Below are 22,519 nucleotides of genomic sequence, written 5' to 3' on the forward strand. Positions count from 1 at the left end.
TGTCGAACCTAAAAATTAGGTTTTTCCATTACCCTATTGAAATGAGTGGTCAACAGGTATAAGAAATATTTCACGTAAAACATTTATTTAATTGTTTTATATAACCACACTACTTGCATGCATTAAGATTCAGTATCATAATGAGAGTAAATTTGCAGGCTGTTAATTTTATTTAAGACTGTAGAGTGATCATTTTTGTGTTCATATATATTATTATGGAGCCTATCACATAAATGCTCTTGACTTTCTTCCTGTTTGTTCATTTCAGAATACCAGAGATTTTCAGACTATATTAAACATATTAAATATCTTAATTGAATTGGTGGCAGCAGGCAAGTATTTATTTCAAGTGATCATTTGTAGGTTATATGCTGTACCTTAGAAATGTTTGTCTAATATGTATGAATTGTTACATTTCTAGATACTTTAAAACATACAAAGTTTAGTGTTCTAATGTCAAGAGAGTAAATAATTTCCTAGGTAAATTTGCACTGGTCATGTAAAGAAATTATGCCCTTATAAAATCAGGTTATTTTAAGATTGCAGCCAATGGCTGATGGGACGGGGTGGGATTTTTATTAACGACTTCAATTTTAAATTTGTATTATCTCTGGGCATTGTTTAATTATGTTTTAATAATCTAATTTTAACTTTTGTATCTAATTTTTATGTATTGCCCTGTTCACCGCCCTGAGTCTCTTGAGAGAAGGGCGGTATATAAATTAAATTAATAAAATAAATAATAAATAAATAATAAATTTTATTTCTAGGCAGCAGTCGAAGAACAAGTTTTCTCGTTTCTCGGGGAGGGACACAGATTTTGTTGCAATTACTTGTGAATGCAAGCAAAGAATCCCCACCAAATGAAGAATTAATGGTGCTACTACATTCTCTTCTTGCTAAAATTGGCCCAAAAGGTAGGTTGAACCTGAGTGAACTCCCAGGTTTTTGCTTGTAGTGTAATGAGTATTGCTGGAATAAAATGCTGATTTTGCATGAGTGCAATCCTTCCTTGAATTGTGCCAACTTAGAAGGAATAGGATCTCCATAAAATATTACCAGCAAAAGATTAAGAATGAACAGATTTGAGTGGTAAAAGTAATGTGAGCCTTTATTAGAATTTCAGGTAGTCCTTGACTTATAACCACAATGGAGCCTGAAGTTCTGGCCATAAGTTATTGAGGTCCTAAGTCAAGGAACCAAGTGACCAGACCTGATTTTATGAGTATTTTCAATGCCTGTAAAGCAAGTCACTGCAGTCTTTAAGCAAATCACATAGTCATTAAGTGTGTGACTGTGGGGCACTGCAGCTGTTTAAAAAGATAAGCCAGTTGTCAGGCATCCAAAAGTGTGTGAGGCAGTTGTAACTTTGAGGATGTGTTATAAGTAGCTTCTTGAAAATGTGTTGTAATTTAGAATACTTGTTAAGTGACTGGTTGTAAGCCGAGGACTGCCTGTATGCATTTACACACCCCACTGTTGCTTACATAACCTCACCTTTGGAAGAGGTGTTTTTTTTCTTAAAATGCTTACATTTAATTATTTATTTGTTTATTGGATTTTGATCCCACCCTGATTTCTTTATAAGGAACTCAACATGGCAAGCATACATCATTTCTGCTCCTATTTTACCCACAACATCAACAGCCCTGTGAGGTGGGTTAGGCAGGACACCTAAAATTGTTCTCCCCAAAACCAGCAAGCTCAAATGTTCTACCCTTTGTCTTATTAAAGAGGATGTATATGAAAATGGAAGATAATTTAATTTGGTTGTAATACCAAAGCTCTAGGATTCTTAGAAAGTATTGCCTGACACTATTGAGTTTTTCCCTTTCTGTTTATCTCCTAGACAAACCTTTATTTTTCTCATTTAATTCCATTGATATTTTATTCAGCTTTGACTCTTTATGTTGTCTTGCTGAACATTATATTCTTTCTTGTTTATGAGCTTTCTATTTTGTACAGGATGCTTTGAGAAGAATGAAATGGAAGACCAGAATAACTTATTATGAGAATAAATTTCTGAAGCATTAAAATTAACCTGAGAACATTTTTTTCTATTTTGTTTTGGGTTTTATATAGCTCTAACTGCTTGTATCCAACAACAACAAAATTAACATTTTGAAAAGCAGTTGAAACTATTACAAACTTAGGGTAAACCTTAAGAAAACTAAAAGAGCTTTCCTCAATGGAATAACAAAACAAAACAAAACAAACCTTTATGAATGTCACCCAGAGAAGAATTGCTTCTGGCAACTGGCTTGTATTTTTAAACAGCTGCTTCTTACATAGTGTATTTATTTTTCAGTAAATACTAAACATAGCCCAAGGGTGGCTTGGCATTTAAGACACATGAAAATTTAGAGTGATTTGCAGCTGTGAAATAATTGTGCATATTGTAAGTGCAGTCACTCCAACATCCCCACCACTTACATATGACAATTTCATGATCAGAAGGCATTTGGCAAGCAGTTGTAAATATAAAGTGTTTGCTAAGTAGCTGAAATGCAATAAGGTGACTGGTGAGGCCCTGGCACAATTTTTTACAATGGATAGAAATGCTTAGACGATCGACTGTAAGTCAAGGACTACATATAATTAAATGTAGTCACTGTGTTGCAGTATGTCAGTAAAGTTGAATTGGAGAGATGCTCATAGTTCTGTCCTTTTGGATTTTCAGATAGAAAATTTGGAGTAAAAGCCCGAATTAGTGGTGCTTTAAATATAACTCTGAACATAGTGAAGCAAAACTTGCAGCATCAAAGGCTAATTCTGCCTTGTCTTCAATTGTTAAGAGTGTACTCAACTAATTGTGAGTATTGTTGCATTCAACAATGTACATCTATTAATATAGGTTATCTTTCAGACTGTTGTTTTGCTGAAATATCCAGTCTCTTCATCTTCAGTTTCTATACTGATGGAAGAACATTAACTTCTATGTTATGTCTATGTGTAGTTGAATACATTGTTCTTTCCACCTGCATATTGTATCTGGGCCACATAATTCCCAAAGCATAAGAGATCCATTCCCATAGTTAATGGTTGGCATTTCTTTTCTTCAAATGCTTCAATCTTTTTTCTTTTTTCTCTGAATATTTCATGAAATCAAACAATATAATTCATCAGTCAAAAACACTTCATTCCACAAAAGCCTTGGAAGTTTTATCATACAATTATAATTATGTTTGCATGCAACTATATGTTAAGCCATAAATGAATGGGTGTTGTGAATAGATAAAAGGAAAAGTTTTCTTAAGCGTTGCACTACCAACTTAAATCCACAGAAGATGGTTACCAAAATCTCCAGTATTTATCATTAATAACCTGCTGCTAGTAGCTTCATTCAGATTCATTCACCAGAGACATGGGGCTTGAAATGAAGACTCTTAAATTTCATTATGGGAATGTTAGAATCACCTTTGCAAAATAAATAGTATTAAATATTGATTATATAATAAAACTTTTATTTGGCAGTTGATTGGTTTATCAATTCTAAAAATCATACTATATGAATGTATGAGAAATACTGAGTACCTAGTGAACAATGAAGTAATGTAGAATTTTCCCCCAAAATTCTTAAGATAATTTACCAAATATATATGGATATGTATCTTCCATTAAACTGAAAAATAATATATCAAGTAATTATATTTGTTATTTAAAATCATACTATTTAAATAGAATAATTGAAGAAGAAAATATTTTGTGGTTTTTGTGAATAGTGGCAGCACCATGTTCATATATTGAAGTAGATTGTTTTTTTATTTTTAGCTGTAAATGCTGTTTCCTTGGGTAAGAATGGAGTTGTGGAACTGATATTTAAGATAATTGGTCCTTACAGTAAGAAAAATATTGGCCTTATGAAGTAAGTAGAACTTCTAGTTATGTTTGCATAGCTTTTGTAATTTAAAGATAATCTTTAAAATATCATAGTTTCTAGTAGTTAAAATGGGAAAGATAATGAGCTGAAATTGTTTTAATACCTCTGAGAATAACTCTAAAATTATATTTGAGCTTGAAAGTTTAAAATCATTTGTATACTTTTTTTAAAATAAGCCACAATTATGCTCAAAAAAGGTTTTAATTTCTTTGATCCCATAGCAATAGTCACATAACACTACATTTATAATACTTTGATTTGAAATAGATAAATTAATATATTGCCTTATGCCACTCTTAGCTGAATCTGTTCAAACAAATCCTGGTCATTGACACTTCCCTTTCAAAGTCATTGCACGTTTATGTGGAATGGAGTCCTATTTATAATTAGGCACTTTTACCATAAGCAAGAATAAACGTTTGCTTTTCCTGACCTTTATTGTTTTATCAAAGTATAAATGAAAATAAAAACAGGAAATTAGGGGAAGGAAAAAGAGGAGGGAAAGAAAATATGAGGTACAAGGGGAAAAAGAGAAAAATCCATTTCTATAACAACCTCTAAACTTTTAACTTATGTTCTTGTTTGTTCTGTTTATAGGGTTGCTTTAGATACCCTCACTGCACTTCTAAAATCAAGTAAGTGTACAATGCAGTTAGAGAACGTGTGGAATGTGAACAGATTTAATATTTGATTTTGCAGACAAAGCAAGTGAAAATTAATATTCCATAAAATACAAATTGTCTCATCTTGTATATTGAAATCATGAAATAAGAAGTAGTTTGAGATACAGAAGAATGGGTATCTAAATTTTAAAATAGTAATTGACTTTTTTGCCTTTTGGGATTGCTACTAGTATCGTTTAATTGAATATATCCCCACAAATTCTTTCCCTGAAATCTCAGTGAGTATCTGTTATTCCACAACATATTTGTGAGCATATTAAGATGAAATAGTGTATGAAATGCCCACAGATATACCCTACATGTATGATTTTGAATGGGACTTGAGGTATGTCACTTTCCAGTCAGTCTTTAATTTCTGCCCTAATTTGACTTGTATGTACAACAGTCGTTATTTATGTTATTTTGTACTTGTGTGTGAGTTGATCCTGAAAGCTGATTTCAGATATTTCTCTCTTAATATTTTTACCATAAATGTAGTAACAAGGAAAGAAATAAATTCTATATGTATTCTAATTCTATATTACTCAATCATTCATTTGCTCTCATAGTTGCCAGAAGAAAAATCAGGTTGTTTATTTATTATAATACAGGTCTAAATCTTTTTTTTCTTCAAGAAACAAATGCACGGAGAGCTGTGGATAAAGGCTACGTCCAAATGCTTTTAACAATTTATGTAGATTGGCACCGTCATGATAGTCGGCATAGACATATGTTAATCCGCAAGGGAATCTTGCAATCTATTAAAAGTATTACAAATATCAAACTGGGAAGAAAAGCATTTCTAGATGTTGATGGGATGAAAATTTTGTACAACACTTCACAGGTAAATATTAAGATGTTATGCTATTATAAGTGGTCTTTTATGTACAATTAAAATGGTAATATAAACTTTTTGTAGATAATATTATACACACACACACACACACAGACGTGTGTCTGTGTGTAAATTTTTTGGATTGCTAACAAAGAATTAAAGGGAGACTGATAATTTAATTAATTAATTAATTAATTAAATTCTTTGTTAGCAATCCAAAAAATTTACACAAATATGAGCTGTCACTGTGTGACTACAGCCTGTTGATGGCCTTGGGTTAGGCTGAAACAGGAAATAAGATTTGCCCCGTGTTTGGGGCCTAGCAAGGTATTCTAAATACTTAACAAACACTTCACATACACACACACACACATTCTTCAGCTGAAAAATTATGATTCACAAGAAAATGTATTCAGTGTGCACTAGTATATTTGATAATTAGTTTTACAAGCAGTCCTTTTTGAGCAACTGCCTCAGATACTGACCATTCACAAATATGTTGATAGTAAATGGTAATAAATAAATTGATTTTCTGATCAAGTGAATTAATCAACTAATTAAGGTAACAAAGCTAAACTTGTTAACTTGCAGTTAGCTCTTTTTAGAGAAATGCTGCACCATGGAGAAAAGCAGCTCAGGAAGAGATAGCTTATTTAAGCACACTCTCCACTCTGTGGGGAGACCAAAAAAAAAAAGGGGGGGGAACATGGTCAGTCACAGGTGCTTTATATAAAGAGCTTTTTATGAATGTGATGAGTCTCTCTCTCTCCCTCCCTCCCTTCCTCCCTCTTTTGCCAACTATTTTGCTTAATGACCAAGTCATTGGAACTAATTGCAGTTGTTAAATGAGAACTACCTATATTGCTAATCAGTAGTATTTTTCATTAGTCATAGCTCTTTCTGACCAAAGAAGTTTTCATTTCTAATAAGGCACCTTGAATGGTTTATTTACTTATTTACTGAACTTCTATACTGACATGTTATAGGATCCCCAGCAGTTAACAATGCTACTTATATAAATTATCCATAATAAAAAATATAAAATCCCTAATAAAAATATACATCCATGACACAGCAATGCAAAAGAAATTTATAAACAAATACAATTAAATAATAGTCCAAACAAAAACGTCTTCCCATAAATACATGCAAGCTCCAATAGTACTGTATCTGGTCATAATAGATGCTATATGCATTATCTTAGTTTTGAATATTTTCTTAAATTAGAATAGCATGGAACTAACTCTGATTACAGTCAGGGTACGTTACACTCTGTTTCAAAAGACAGCTACATCTGCTGACAGAGAGATCCTTGTTGCCTTTGCCCTTTCCTCTTTTCATGGAAATGGAATAACCCAGCAGCCTTTTGCAGGACAACCAACTCATCAGGTTAATTATAGTTAGAGAATGTGATCCTAGGACAAACATCAAAACCAACCACTTTAAAATTGCACCCAGAAGCCTTTTAAATACATTAAAGGGCCTGAAGCATAAGTGTAATGTGAACTCAACCCAGTGAGGCCTGTTAGCAGCTGCAACGTCCTGTTGATAAACAGATACTGACTTAAAAGAACAAAAAAAAAGGTAGGAAAAGAGTCAGCCAATGAAGATTGGGCAAATCTCGCTCATATCCTATATCCTATGGTTCCAATGTGAGGATATCAATTTGTCTGCCTGTATAACTGTTCCCTCTAGAAGCCCTTGAGAGTTAATAAGAGCTACTTGATAAACGAAAGATATAAGTGCAAAAGAATAAAAACTATTTGAAGTTGGCTTTTGTGTTTGCTCTATCTGTGCCATTAAAATATCATTCTGTTTATTCTGCAACAATCACCACCAGTTTCAACTAATTCCATGGAAATTTTCAATTTTTTTAAAAAATCCCATTTATATCCCGCCCTTCTCCGAAGACTCAGGGCAGCTTACAATCTAAGCACAAATCAATGTGCTTAGCAATAGCCTTCATTCTATGTATATGCCTGCTTATTAGGGCTTTCGGCCTCCCCCCCAAGCGGCATTATTACAAAGTCAGCTTATTGCCCCCAACAATCTGGGTCCTCATTTTACCTACCTCGGAAGGATGGAAGGCTGAGTCAACCTTGAGCCTGGTGGGATGCGAACCTGCACTAATTGCAGGCAGCTGTTGTTACTTAAGGAGGCATTAGCCCACTGCTCCACCAAGGCTCTCTGTAGTTTATTTGTTCTTAAGACTTCTGAATAATGAAATGGTGTCAGAGCACAACATATAATCAGGCTGATACTATAGAAGGAGTTAAACATAGACAAGATTATATTATTCAACATTTTAGATTTTCTAATATAGAAACTATGCCTAAGAATTGCTGCACTTTGAAATAATTGCAACATTTTTATTGCCATTTCTTGTTTAATGTTGCAGCAACTTGTTAGAATGGTGTTTGTGTGTGTGCATATAAGTTTACATAAGATATAATGAGGCAAGTATTCCATTCTAAATGAATAAAAATATACTCTTTGTAATGTCATTGGTTATAGTTCATAAAATATTTTACCTTGTGTAATTTAATATGTTTCTATAATAGGAATGCCTTGTAGTAAGAACTCTTGATCCACTTGTCAACATTTCCAGTCTGATAATGAGGAAATGCTATCCTAAAAATCGTCTTCCATTACCAACCATTAAAAGTGCTTTCCATTTCCAACTACCTGTTATGCCTGTTAATGGACCAGTGTATCAGCTATATAGTTTGCCTCCTGAAGGTACGAAAGCAATTTTAAAACATTGTAGTCTTGTCTAATTTGTCCTAATTTGGGTATTTTGTGCCTGTTCCTGAAATCACAGTAAAAATTCTCTCTTGTAAAATAATAGACTATTTTTAAAAAGTAACATGAATTCCTGTACTATATGATTGCTATGAAACTAAAATGTATATCTATCTATGGAATAAATGAAACCAACACCATAATTTTAATTTTGTTCTACTGCCCAAAATCAAATTCTTAAACTCAAATCATTTCCAGTGATTTTATCTTTCGTCAACTTGTTTTATTTGTAGTATTGGTTTTGTCAAGTGAAATAGTTCCACCAACTTCCTCCTTGTCACCCCTCCCCCTCAATCTTTCTGGATATTCGGGTGGGGATCTTCCTCAATAGTAAGAGCTATGCCATATGACATGGTAGCAAAATTACACAAAAATAATTAAGAGATTTGTTAGTGAGTAATATCTCACTTATGTACCCATTAGATGTATTTTTTTCCTTCAGGATTTTAAAACATTATTTTAATATATTTGATGTAAAGTATCAAATAAGACAGTTATATTATAAATCTAAAATTTAAAAGGGGAAGTATCATCTTTGAAATTCTGTGCAGTTTTAAAAACAGATAGTCCCATCGTTTTTGCTCTCATATGTAAAAGGTAACTCTACAGTAGAGTTCTCCAACCTTTCCAGCTTTGCAGACTGGTGGGGGAGGGGGAAAGGGGATGGTTCTGCATGCGCAAGTGTGCGCACACGTAGCTCCATTTGCACAAGCAGTGTGCACAAGCAGTGTGCACACCTGCGTGCACAAGTGAGGATGCAGGTGCGGACACACTTTCCCTCCAATTCTGTGGCCCGGTTGCAAATAGCTCACGGCCCAGTACTGGGCTGCGGCCCAGAGGTTGGGGACCTCTGGTCTACAGTAAAGAGAAGGATGTCTTGCTCCTCAGATGTAGAAACTACATGCTTTTGGAATCATTCTATAACTCTTGAAGCTTGAAGTTAACAATGGATAGGTTTGTAGATAAGCAGCGTGTGTGCTTTCAACTAAAAAGATGAACAATGTTTCTATTCATCTTACAGAAAATATGCTTTTCTATAGGATAAAATGATACTCAGGCAGCAATAAATAAATAAATGTAGAAGTGTATTGTGGATGGATTAGATACTAGACAACCCTAACCCTAACTCTTCCAAAAGAGAGTGGGGGCCAATCTAATCTCGGGGGATCAATGTTCCAGAGACCTGGAGCCACCACAGAGAAGGCCCTTCTTCTGGGTCCGCCAGATGTATCTCCTTAGGGGACTGGACCTGCAACATTTCTTACCTCCCCGCTCTAGTGGGTCGGGTAGATGTGACCGACAAGAAATGGTCCCTCAGATAACCTGGTCCCAAGCCATGAAGGGAACCCTCTGTCTTCCTGGCAGGGTGTTTTGCAGGGAACTGCTGAATATGAATTGATGTGTCTTTAATGTGCAAGACACAAAAGCTGCTCTGTCCTAGTTTTCAGCAAGTTCTATATCTCATCCACTTTAGGACCCCTCCCAGGTTCTCAAAATGAGAATGAACTATTAATGAAGAATTTAATATACGTAAACACTGTCATTCTGTAGTCTAACTAATAAACTTCCTGGGTAAAATACTGAATAAACATGTTTGTTACCTAAAGAATCTATATAATTAATTATACAGCACATGGTGTCGTGGAAAGTTAAGTTTTTATGTAGTATTAGGTTCCAGTTGATGAGTGAGAAGTTTCACATGCATCATTTCTTTTCTGGGATATACATATTGTAGAAAACGTACATCTGCCCTACTTATAGAGCATTTTATATCACAGTGGATGACGTAGTAGATGAAAGTGATGACAATGATGACATCGACACAGAATCTGAGGTTGAAAATGATAATGAAGATGACATAGATCAACATTTTAAGGTTAGTAATACCTAAAGAAATAGCATACATTCTTAATTCTAAAAATATTAAAAATATTATTTTTACCCTTCTGAAAAGTTGCTTATTTGGTCACTGGAAAACACTGTTTTCCAAATAATGAATACATTAAATATACTTTTGGTAGACTTACAGTAAAAAAAGGAAGGAAATAGTGCTGAAACATATATTGATTTCTTTAACAACAAGTACGTTTGGGGCTACCATGTTTCACAGAACTAACCCACAAAATTTCTCAGCTTCTGTATCAGCATGTGTAGATTTCTTACTCCATTTTATCAAATTTGATAATTATTTTTAAAAAACAAAGAATCTACCTGAGTAGTCACATGAAAAGCCAGTCTTTTTTATCCAGTCATGCTTTATGTCTGAAAGCAAGTGGATCACACAAGTGGATTGTATAGCCCCAGAGTCACAGCATGCAACCCCCTCTACTCAATGGTGGAAAGCCACAACCAGTCCAACTGAGCAATGTGGCGCAAAGATGCAGCTATACCAGCCTAACAGCACAAAGACCTAGATGCATCCATTTTTACTGTACTGCACACTGAGGTCCCTGCCAACCTGTGCTAACCCAGCTGAGAAACACCCACCCCCCAACTATCTTCTTGCTCATACTGATGAAGTGTGCCCAGCCTGGTCTTTTTCAAGACAGCTGTTGGCCAAGTGAAGCCGCCCTCCTAAGGTCTTGTGCAACCTTGAGAAGCAGATTTCTTGTGGCAAGCAACTTCCTGCCTGAGTGTGCTTGATCAGCAGTGTCCCTCCATATTAGAGATCCCTTCACCTTATTAGAAGATAGTCACTCTGTCTGTACAGATACACTCTGAAGCTTCCAGAGGTCATTTACAAGTGCCATCTCAGTATATAAACTCTGTTGCAAGGGGGCCAAAAAAACCCCACTTCATCCAAGGCCCCTTGAAGCTAAGTGTCTAATGCTCTTTCAGCAATTTTCTCTAAAAAGCAAAGAGTGAAGAGTGAACAAAAATTATTCATCACTATCAGGTTCGAGAACGGCCTCTTGAGAAAGGGATTTACCACCACCTCACCTCCTTCATGGCAGGTGCCACATCCCTTCCCACAATGAGACATAATCACTACTTGGACCCAACTTCTTTGGTGGCCATAACCATGCTGAGACTATTCCTCACAGCAAACCTGCAAGAGCTCCCCTGGGTTCCTTGTTACCCAAATTGTCAGCCAACCGTTTCTCTGCTGATTCAGTCGGAATGGATAAGTAAGCTCACTTAACTGCTCTTAGAGTCACAAGGTAAGTCCTAATAAGACTTACGTGTGCCAAGTCCTTCTAATTATTCATATTTAGCCAACTACAGCTCTAGTGTCTCTCTTCATCTCATGAAGCTCCCCAATAAGCCAGCAAGTCATGTAGGATTCACTATTGGAGAATCTGCACAGGTTGCAGATCGGGCCCTCAATAAATTGGATCAGATCCATAGTTAGTATGAATTCTTGTGCCACATCTGACATCTGCCCAAAAAAGTCAGATTCTTTGGACACAGAACATAATGCTGGTGAATTCCACTACCAACCTGGCCATAGAGCTGAGACGTTGGGCAGGCATACTGCTACACCACAGAGAGGAAAGTAAGCAAGTGGCAGTCCCAACTGATTAATACAACTGAACCTCATAAAACAGGGTCTCGCATCTGGCTATGCTGTATCAGCTCATAACATTGATGCAACACCTGAAACCTAAGAGGGCCTATTTTTAGGAGGCACACTCTTCCATTCTACATGTATTACCTAACCACAGCTTAAACAAATTTTGTACGTTTTTTTTGCTATCCCCATGAAGCTTCCTTCATCTTTTACCAGCTTGAGTGAGCTAGCTTCAGTTATTCTTAACTACATTGGTATTACAATATGTTTTCCCACTTACTCTGTTCCCTTAAAGATCAATATATTCTGACATCAGGCAAAGGTGGCTTTAAGATTTATAATATTGTAAGAATGTATCACCCATGGTGGAAAGTCAAGTAAAAGGGAATGATAGAGGAAGGATAGGGATCAGTAATGGGGAAGAACCAATTTTATCCTGGCAAGATTTTCTGCTGGTTCAGAGATAGAGAAAACCTACAGTGTGATGTAACCAATTTCCATCAGTCAATCAGAGGTTTTGATGTTTTTCCTCTGTAAGCATGGAAGAACCTTATTTTCAAGGTTTATTCAATTATGAATTATTTACCTAAAAACATAGTTACCCCAAGATTTTCAATTATGCTTATGGACTTTTTTCTTTAGAACGATGACATTGAGACAGATATCAATAAACTGAAACCAAAGGAGGAATTGGGAAGACCAGTGGAAGATTTGAAAATGTATGAACATTTTTTTCCAGAACTTACAGAGGATTTTCAGGTAAGAATGCTTCTATTTTTAAATTGAGTTGTTTTAATTTGCTAGTGATGTTTTGGTAATTTTAGATAAGCGTGCTACTTTTCTGCCTAATTTACACGGATAATAGAATATTTTGGAAAACATTCTGGGCATAAGATTAAATTTTGCCTACCTTCTTTGGGCTATAATATATTAAGATAATTTTTAGTGACCTTACCAAGAAAGATTAAATCAGTAAAGAGGTCAATAGCAGACAAAAAGCAATGGATCCATCTTCCCATGCTTCTATGGATGCCCTAAAACAGGGGTAGACAGACAACCTTGGCTCTTTTATGACTCGTGGACTTCAGCTCCCAGAATTCCTGAGCCAGAACGGAACAGAATTAATCCTATTAATCATATTAACATGAATATTATTCCTTGTGCGATTTTTTTCCAACCATTGATAAATTAAATTCCATGTTTGAAAATATTCTGTATCTTCTTTCTCTTTAATCCTCCATGTAGGTCTGTCCATTTCAGCACAGTTCAATATCTTCTTGATTATCTCTTTGTCTAGTGTTTCTTCATTCTTCCAGTGCTGAGCAAATACAATCCTCGCTGCTGTTAGTACATGCAATGCTAAATATACACTCTGCTCATCAGCTTTTTTTGGTATTACACCTAGTGAGAAAAGTTCAGGTTTAAAATCTACATGTTTCCCTAACATCTTTTCTAACCAAATGTGTATTTCTGTCCAACTTTTTTTTTGCTTTAAAACAGGTCCACCACAAATGATAATATGTGCCAAATTTTTGGGTACATTTCCAACATTTACTAGACATATTTTTAAACATTTTTGCTAATCTAGCAGGTGGTAAGTGCTATCTGTAGAACATTTTGTATAAGTTTTCTTTATAAAAATTTGCTATTGTCAATTTATAATTTCTTTTCCAAACTTGTTTTGATAGCCCAAAGGTGGGCAGTTGTCATGGCTGCTTCTAAGGTATCTGAGATTTTTTTTTTATTGAAAAGTTTTACAGTACATTTTTAAATACAAAACCCCTCCCATCCCCCTCCCCTCTCCCCAAACCTCCCCAACTCTCCCCTCCCCCCCTCCCCGACTTCCCAGAGCTAAATACAGGGTATAAAAATACAAACAAACATAATCTAAAATATGCAGACGACAATAAAATATTAAATTCTATTGCACTTTAACTCTTAATAAAATAACTACAAGCTAGTTATACATCATATAAATCCACTACTTATTCAAATGCTAAGTGTAACTTTTTAGTCCCATATTTATTCTGGATATAATCAATCCATCTTCTCCACTCCACAATATATCTCTGTTGCGATTGGTCTTTCAAATACGCTGAAATCTTTGCCATTTCCGCCAGATTAGAAACTTTTAAAGTCCATTCTTCTATAGTCGGCAGTTCTTCCTTCTTCCAATATTGCGCTACTAAAAGTCTCGCTGCTGTAATTAAATTCAACATCAGCTTAGTGTCCACAACAGTAGCATCTGTGATAATACCCAATAAAAACAGTTGCGGACAAAACTTTATACTTGAATATTTTTTGCATATTCCATGAGATTTTAATCCAAAAAGCTTTAACCCTTTTATGAGATTTTTTTTTTATTTGATGGAATCCATGACTGAATTTAAGCCAATAGAATATCTGTACCAAAAATAATTTTTAAAAAGTTTTAAAGTGAATACTACTGGGATTTATCAACTATGGAGTAAATAATTGAAGTATGTAAAGGTAAAGGTTCCCCCGCACATGCGTGCTAGTCGTTTCCAACTCTAGGGACCAGTGCTCATCTCCGTTTCAAAGCCAAAGAGCCAGCACTTGACCGAGGACGTCTCTGTGGTCATGTGGCCGGCATGACTAGACGCCAAAGGCACATGGAACGCTGTTACCTTCCCACTGTAGTGGTCCCTATTTTTCTACTTGCATTTTTACGTGCTTTCGAATTGCTAGGTTGGCAGAAGCTGGGATGAGTAACAGGCACTCACTCTGTTACGCGGCACTCGGGATTCGACCCACCAAACTGCTGACCATCTGATCGACAAGCTCAGCGTCCTAACCCACTGAGCCACCATGTCCCTGAAGTATCTAAAATCCCTCCTCAAATGTCATGAATCCTTAAGAAAATTAAATATGAACAAACTTGAGATTAAAATTTATTCATGAAAATGTTATATTTCAAGTTTATTGGACTGCCGAATATTTGAAGCACTAAACCAGATTTTATTTGATGGAGGTATAAAAAAATGGATGGTTCATTGGCTCATGTGATTGAGAATTTTGTGAACTACTTGCATTCTTTGGAATAACATTTTAATGCATGAGCTGATTTATTAGGAAATCCCTAAATATTAGAAAGGCTAATGTTACTTTGAATTGTATCCCAAAACTTTAGAATTTGAAATTCCAAATTATGGCTATATTGGCATGGGAAATTGCCAAAAGAATTATATTAATAATTTGTAAATTAATATTCCAAATATTAAGGACTGGTGTTTGCAAATGTGTGATTGATCAATTTTGGAAGACAATGTTTTATGCTAATGAAGAAATGGTATAGATTTTATGATGCTTTATAATAATAAAGTGGTAATATTAGGTGTTTTTCTTATTCTCTATTTGATAATAATATAGTATTATAAGGTATTTTTCATAAATGTGATTTCAATAGGTTAATATATATAACCAATATTGGTTAACCAATATTAAACATATACCGTATATACTTGAGTATAAGCCGACTCGAGTATAAGCCGAGACCCCCAATTTCACCCCCAAAAACTGGAAAAAGTTATTGACTCGAGTATAAGCCGATCCGCCGTTCTGCAAGCCTCTGCCGCCAGCAGAGGCTCGATCCGCCATTTTGCAAGCCTGAATACACAGGAATACCCTGTGTGGCCGCGGCTCTCGGGGAAGCCCTGGCTGTCCGCTTCCTCGCTCCACGCTGCCATTCGGGGCCCGCGCGTTCCCCGGGCAAATCGCGGCGCCCAGCAGGCGAGGAAACACGCCCGCTCCAGTCGCCCCCCCTTCCCTCAGGAGACGCGAAGCAAGTGACCGCCCGGAGCTTACCGAGGAATTGCGCGCGGCCGAGGCTTCGGTGCTTCCAGGATCGCGCGCACCTCTCCCAAGCCGCTGCCGTCCGGAGACCTGCCGAAGTTTGGGGAGGTTTGGGGAGGTGCGCGCGCACCTCCCCAAACCTCCCCAAACGTCGGCAGGTCTCCGGACCTCCGCGCCCTGCCTGCCTGCTTCTTTCCGCAGCGGAAAGAAGCAGGCAGGCAGGGCGCGGAGGAACGGAGACCTGCCGACGTTTGGGGAGGTTTGGGGAGGCGCCCAAACCTCCCCAAACGTCGGCAGGTCTCCGTTCCTCCGCGCCCTGCCTGCCTGCTTCTTTCCGCTGCGGAAAGAAGCAGGCAGGCAAGGCGCGGAGGTCCGGAGACCTGCCGACGTTTGGGGAGGTTTGGGGAGGTGCGCGCGCACCTCCCCAAACCTCCCCAAACTTCGGCAGGTCTCCGGATGGCGGTGGCTTGGGAGAGGTGCGCGCGATCCCGGAAGCACCAAAGCCTCGGCCGCGCACAAGTCCTCGGTAAGTTTTTTTGTTGACTGGAGTATAAGCCGAAGTGGAATTTTTCAGCCCAAAAAGTGGGCTGAAAAATTCGGCTTATACTCAAGTATATACGGTATATATATATATGTGTGTGTGTATACATTTGTGTATATATATGTACACACACACACACACATGTTTATTATTGGTTTGTCAAATTTTCTGTGGATTTTGTTTTGTTTATCGTTTGTTCTATTGTTTCTTCTGTTAAGTGTTTTGTAATTCATTAATTGTTCACCTATTGCATTTTTGCATTTGGTTTATTTTTTATAATCTTGCTATTCAATTTAATGAAATACATAAAAAAGAGCAGCTATCTTTTTAAAGTCAGAGTTTTGGGGCCTAGCTGATGCCTTGCTAGGAGACCATTATCATTAATATATTTGCTTGGGAATCACAAAATGAAAATAATTTAAGTTTGAAATAGAAAAAACAGTTAAATGTTGTCTACTTGGATAGGTAAATAAATTCATGAAAGTCTCTCAAAGGTGATGCACTTTATTTCCATCAAGTTCGCATTGTATACAGGCACTCTCATGAGCCTCATAAAGAGTCAAGCCAGAATTAAAACTGAGCACGTTTGTGTATGTTGTGGCTGCTTTATTCAATACAGAATATCAAAAAATTGGGCAGGGATCTCCTGCCTTGAGCAAGAGGTTGGACTAGAAGACCTCCAAGGTCTTTTCCAACCCTATGATTCTGATATATTTGCATAAAGGTATAATCTCTGTCAATTTTGTTCAGGAACAAAGTCAATTATTAGTAATCAAGAGCAGGTATATTTTTATCCTTCTGAAATTTCCATATCTGACTTAATTTTATTCTCTTTTGTTGAGCTGTCTCCAATTCTTGGAGACTGCCTGGACAAGTCATTCTCTTGGCAAGAAAGACTAGAACTCATGGTCTCCCAATTTTTAGCCTGATGCCCTAAGCACTACAACACATTGGCTCTCCTCTGACTTCATAATATCTAATAAATCTATATTAGAATTTGGATTCAGATTGGATATTTTTTTTATTTGATCCAGTAAATCATATAAAGTGAACCAGTTCACTTTCAGTATTAGCATGTAAACTCATTCTGACATTGTAATTCTTTTTTTTCCTTCACATTTAGCTTCTTCAAAAGGAAACTATCTGCTATTTGTCTCCATTTCTCCATGGTTTATTCCTTCTGTCTGGATCGGATCCTTCTTTCTGTTTCATTGCTCTTTCTTCAACATTTAATATTGTAATCCTCTAACAAGTATCTGGCATTTTTGTCTTTCTTTAATATTAAGGAATGTGACCTCATTTCAAATGAACCAAAGTCTTTTTCGGACAGCACAGCTCCAGGAGGACCTATTGTTGTTCCCACTGCTGGAGAGGAACCATCCTTAACAAATGACATGATGCAACTTCCTGTGAAGGAGAATAATCTACTAAGTGAAGGCTGTAATAAAAGACCAGCATTTTTGGGATTGGTAAAAAATGATGGTATCACGGATAATAGTTTGCAGCATCAAGGTGATCAAATGAAATTGCTTCCATCATGCCAGTGCCTGCATCATGAAATTGTAAAAGACTTTGACCGAATTTCACTTCAAAATACCTCCAAAAGTGAACAGTTCAGTATTTCTAAGACCGTGGCAAAAAACGAATGTAAAACTAGCATTAGTGAAATTACCTATAATAAACCTTTTCAACATGTTCCAACATGTGGAAGTGTTTTGTTTGAGGGACGGTCTGTCCAGCTGGGAAAACTATGCTGTTCTGGACCTGATCCTGAAGAAGAAGAAGTATCTTGTTCAGTTTCTACAGGAGAGCAAGTAACAATTGAAGTGCCTGATACAATACAACTGCACGATCCAGAACTCTATATCGAAACAGTGAAAAATACTAGATCTGTTCCTGAATATTCAGAAGTTGCTTATCCTGATTATTTTGGACATATTCCACCTCCATTTAAAGAACCTATCCTTGACAGACCATATGGTGTACAGAGGTGAGTTCACCTTTTTAGGTCTAGAGAATGATTTAATATAGTGTTTGTGCATCATTCACAGTAAAATTAATATTACTAGATTCAAATATAATAGTTATTAATGAAATATATTGAGATCCAAGATTGATGCTGTAAATGAAAGCGGGACAGGCAGTTTTCATCCATTCAGCCCTGCAGTCCTTCTCACCATATCCGTTCAGATAAGCTTCAAATCGTTGAAGAAAATTTGGGGATTTTGAAAAATGGAAGGGAAAGTGAAAGGTCCCACTTAATTATGAAATTCCTCTCAGAAATTTTAGATTCAGCTTCTTTGATTTACCTGTTGATAAAGAAAAATACTGTATTATTAGATAACATAAGCTGTTGCTTTGTGAATGCAGAATTCTGTACATTGTTAAACAATCTGGGACCTTGTTGTTTTGTTTCAGAGATATTTCCTTACCTAAAGAAGTGAAATGATCACAGATGACCAAAAGATTAGAGGGAGCAACAGCAACTTCCAACTTCCTGCCAGCATCCCCATTGACATTCCTTGCGGGAAGCTGGCAAGGAGTATTGGAAATGATGATCATATGACTGTGGCTCACTGTAGCAGCGCTGAAGTGACCGCAGCTTTGCCAAATTTTGTGTGTGTGTGTGTGTGTGTGCGCACACACATATATTAATGTGAGATTGTAGTAACCTTTTTATATGAATGTTGTGTAGTTTACTGAGATAAAATACTAAATCACTTTCAAAATTGTAAAATGCTTTATGTTATACTGAAAAATATCTGCATAAAAGAATATAAAACTTTTAGAATTCACAGATATTGCATAATCTCATATTTTATTCCTTTTCTTCCACAAGGAAGAAGAGAATGGCTGCCAGTCACATGCGAACTCTGATGTATGTGAAAGAAATATTGGATATTTCTCCATAACATCGGGGTCTCTTAAAACTCCTTTTTTGGCATTAGTTGGCAGTGAATGGGTGTGTGCATTTTCCTTGAACCTTGCTTTCCAAATTATTGCAGGGGGAGGGGGGGGGTGAAGAGAAATTCATCCAGAGATTCATAATTATTCTTCTCTTTTCAGTCAAAATGACTCCTAAAAAATGTAATTGATTTAACATATATAAATTATCAGTAAAGTTAGTGCTGTAGTAATACATAAATTTAGTGCTATTGTTGTTGTTAGCTGCGAAGCAGGATACCATGGTCGATGGTATCGAAAGCCGCTGAGAGATCTAACAGGACTAGGACAGAGGAACAACCCCTGTCCCGAGCCCGCCAGAGATCATTCACCAGCGCGACCAATGCCGTCTCCGTGCTGTACCCGGGCCTGAAACCCGATTGGTGCGGGTCCAGATAATCAGCTTCCTCCAAGAACAAACGGAGCTGATGCGCCACCATGCTCTCAACAACCTTCGCAAGAAAGCGAAGGTTGGAGACCGGACGAAAGTTGTTTAATACTGCTGGGTCCAAGGCAGGCTTCTTGAGGAGGGGTCTCACCACCGCCTCCTTCAAGGCAGCGGGAAAACTACCCTCACTCAAAGAAGCAGTTATCACTGCCTGGAGCCAGCCTCGTGTCCCATCCCGGGCCGCATAAACCAGCCAGGAGGGACACGGGTCCAATAAACACATGGAGCTCAGCTTCTCCATGATCCTGTCCACGTCTTCAGGAGTCACAGGGTTGATCTCCTCCCAGATAACATCGACAAGACTGCCCGTGTCCTCATCGTCAGACTCTGCCCAGTCGGAGTCCAAACCGTCCGAATCCGAGCGATTTTGTCCGACATATCAGCTAAACTCCTCGGCACGACCCTGCAAGGGCTCCTCCCTCACCTCCTGATTAAGGAGGGAGCGAGTTACCCTAAACAGGGTGGCCGGGCGACTATCTGCGGACGCGATGAGGGTAGCAAAGTGGTCAGACCTTGCCACCCTCATCGCCGCGAGATAAGATCTCGTGAACGACCTTAGTCGCAACCGGTCGGATTCAGATCGGCTGGACCTCCAACAGCTCTCTAGGCCCCGTCTCCGACGCTTCATCTCCCGGAGCTCCATAGAGAACCATGGAGCCCATTGGGATCTGCACCGGGTCAAGGGCCACATGGGTACAACTCGGTCGAGTGCCACTGTGGCACTTTACATTGAGATAATCCATAGTCAATCTTTCCAAGTTTATACTTGAGAAATCTTCAGACGTTATGAATGTGCTTTATGAAGAGACAATTGAAATAGTTGTCTCTGTGCTTTCAAATATAGTCTGTTATAGGTCCAGGTGTAGCTTAACTTTTTGATTGAGATGCAAGAAATACATGCAATACATCTCAAATTAAGAGAAGCTATCAGTCAGTATACATTGAAATAAGAGACAGTTTCCCCAATAGTAACATAGACTATTTCTGTCAAAAACCTTTCAATATAGTGTGCTCTTTTACTGTTTTGTGAGATGCATGGTTTCCTATATAGCTCTTGAAAGGACTAAAATTTGTTCTATTCAACTTTTCTGCACTAAAAGTTGTTAGTGATCTTCAGGAAAATTTCTACATGGTTAACATGTCTTGTAGGAATTGGGTCCATGGATGTATGCATAAACACATAAGATACCCACCTACCTGCAAATTGTTTCTCTCTCATATGTATTCTATTCAGATATTTAGTGCAGCAGTTCTTGTAGCATGGTTACATAGCTGAATAAAGCACCTCTCTTTTTTATATTGAGAGGCTCATCATATTCAATTAGAAATTTCCAGAGGTGAGAGGCTTGCACCCTAACCCAATCACTGCAATGTATTCAAACTATAATCGCATGACTTTTTAATATAACCTATTTTCAATCTGAACTAGTTTTAATTACTAATACTAATTGAAATAATCATTAAATGCTAATAATACTGGGCATGTTTCCTGTAATAAGGAAACCAAACATTGGGTCTAAAGCCTCAATGTGTTGTATACAAGCCATTTTCTTTCCATTCAGAAAAGAATTGTGGTGTTCCACAAATAATAATATATATTTAAAGTAGAAACTTGACTTAAACTCAAACTCCTCTTTCTTTCCTTATGCACTGATTCTACATGTGGCACTGTACTGTAAGAGTTTTGAAATATGGCATCTTTCTTCCTTTTCTAAATAGGACAAAAATTGCCCAAGATATTGAAAGGCTTATTCATCCTAATGATATTGTAGACAGAGTTGTATACGATCTTGATAATCTCAAGTAAGTTTTATATGAAGATCTTTATTTCATAATGATTAGTCACCTACTTCATAATGATTACTTTCCCATTTTAGATTCAATAATTTAGGAAAAGTTATAAATTAATGGGAGTATGATACTTTCCTTGGCTATTTACAGTAGAAAGTTATAAAAGTCAAAAACTTGCTAGAGGTAGAGTATTATATCTTTTAAAATGAATTAATTTTAATAATTTGTACACAGTAAAAATTAAAACTAAATATAACCTTATTAATTAAAAAGCCAAGATCCACTTGTATTTTAAAACACAGCTTTCAAGAATTTTTAGTTTTAAGGGACTGTTCTGTATCCTATGAATTATAATTGCCTTGAAAAAGAAAAAAATGTCATTATTCCAATCCATCAACAAGTAGTACTAATCTTCACGAGCATTACTGAACATTACTGAGAAGAACATTTCTGGTGTCTTTTAACCAGGGAATGAAAAATTCAAGGTTTTTTTAAATCAAGTTTTCTCTGGATTAAAAATCCAAATGTTAAAATAGTATAAAAAATTAATAGCCTGTGTTTCCTTTTGTTTCTCCATGTATTTTCACATTCATAGACAAGAACACCTAATACCATAGAACAGTTTGGAAGAGCAGAGCTGGAAACAAGAATCTGTTTTATTCAGAGTAGTGGATGTAATGCTCGTTTGAACAGACTCATTGATGGAAAGGAGGAATAATGATTATCTAAGGACTATAAGGGGGAAGGAAGGATTTAATGCCATTTTTATAATGAAGCCAATAAGCACATGATACCATTTGCACAATGATCAAAAAAGATGGCATAAATTGATGAAAATGATATAAATACCAATACAAACTTGAACTATTACATGTCAGGTATCTTATATCAAGGAATTTTATATTGAGATTCCACTGAATTGAAAATACTTACCATTTTATCCTCCTAATGCAAATATAAACAAGGTTTGAGCCTAGGAAAAAACAAGAAAATTCAGTGACAGAAAAATTTAAAAATTCCTATACTATATAATTGCTGATAGTTATGTTGAATTTCAGCTACAAATGTGATATTTTTTATGTCAAGAAGTCCCACTGTTCTGTAACATAGAAAACATACTTGCAGTTTATATTTTCATTAGCTCTCATTAACTGTTGGGGAACCCTTAGTATAATTTAATCCAATCTAATATACATAAGTTGAAGCTCTGGTTCATTTGTATTCTTGTCCAATCAGTCTAATTCAAATTCAAATTCAGTAAAACAAAATAAAGTATTTATAAATCATTGTAAT

The 22,519-nt window shown here is 36.5% G+C and overlaps 1 protein-coding gene across 6 annotated transcripts in view; it reads left to right on the forward strand.

Moving 5' to 3' along the window:
• Positions 1-22,519, forward strand: part of AGTPBP1 (ATP/GTP binding carboxypeptidase 1) — a 69,047-nt gene that overhangs the window by 27,052 nt on the left and 19,476 nt on the right. For 5 of the 6 annotated variants that reach the window (XM_081317125.1, XM_081317122.1, XM_081317127.1 and 2 more), the window contains 12 exons: positions 269-336; positions 775-917; positions 2,681-2,812; positions 3,772-3,865; positions 4,478-4,515; positions 5,178-5,386; positions 7,939-8,116; positions 9,958-10,055; positions 12,333-12,449; positions 17,331-18,034; positions 18,884-18,922; positions 21,155-21,238. In XM_081317125.1, coding sequence (XP_081173251.1) covers positions 269-336; positions 775-917; positions 2,681-2,812; positions 3,772-3,865; positions 4,478-4,515; positions 5,178-5,386; positions 7,939-8,116; positions 9,958-10,055; positions 12,333-12,449; positions 17,331-18,034; positions 18,884-18,922; positions 21,155-21,238 — 1,904 coding nt within the window. The remainder of the gene's footprint in view (positions 1-268; positions 337-774; positions 918-2,680; positions 2,813-3,771; positions 3,866-4,477; positions 4,516-5,177; positions 5,387-7,938; positions 8,117-9,957; positions 10,056-12,332; positions 12,450-17,330; positions 18,035-18,883; positions 18,923-21,154; positions 21,239-22,519) is intronic. The other variant, XM_081317124.1, reaches the window with a different exon arrangement.

This window comes from Vipera berus, assembly GCF_964194415.1.
Source record: "Vipera berus genome assembly, chromosome: 2".
Lineage (NCBI taxonomy): Eukaryota > Metazoa > Chordata > Lepidosauria > Squamata > Viperidae > Vipera > Vipera berus.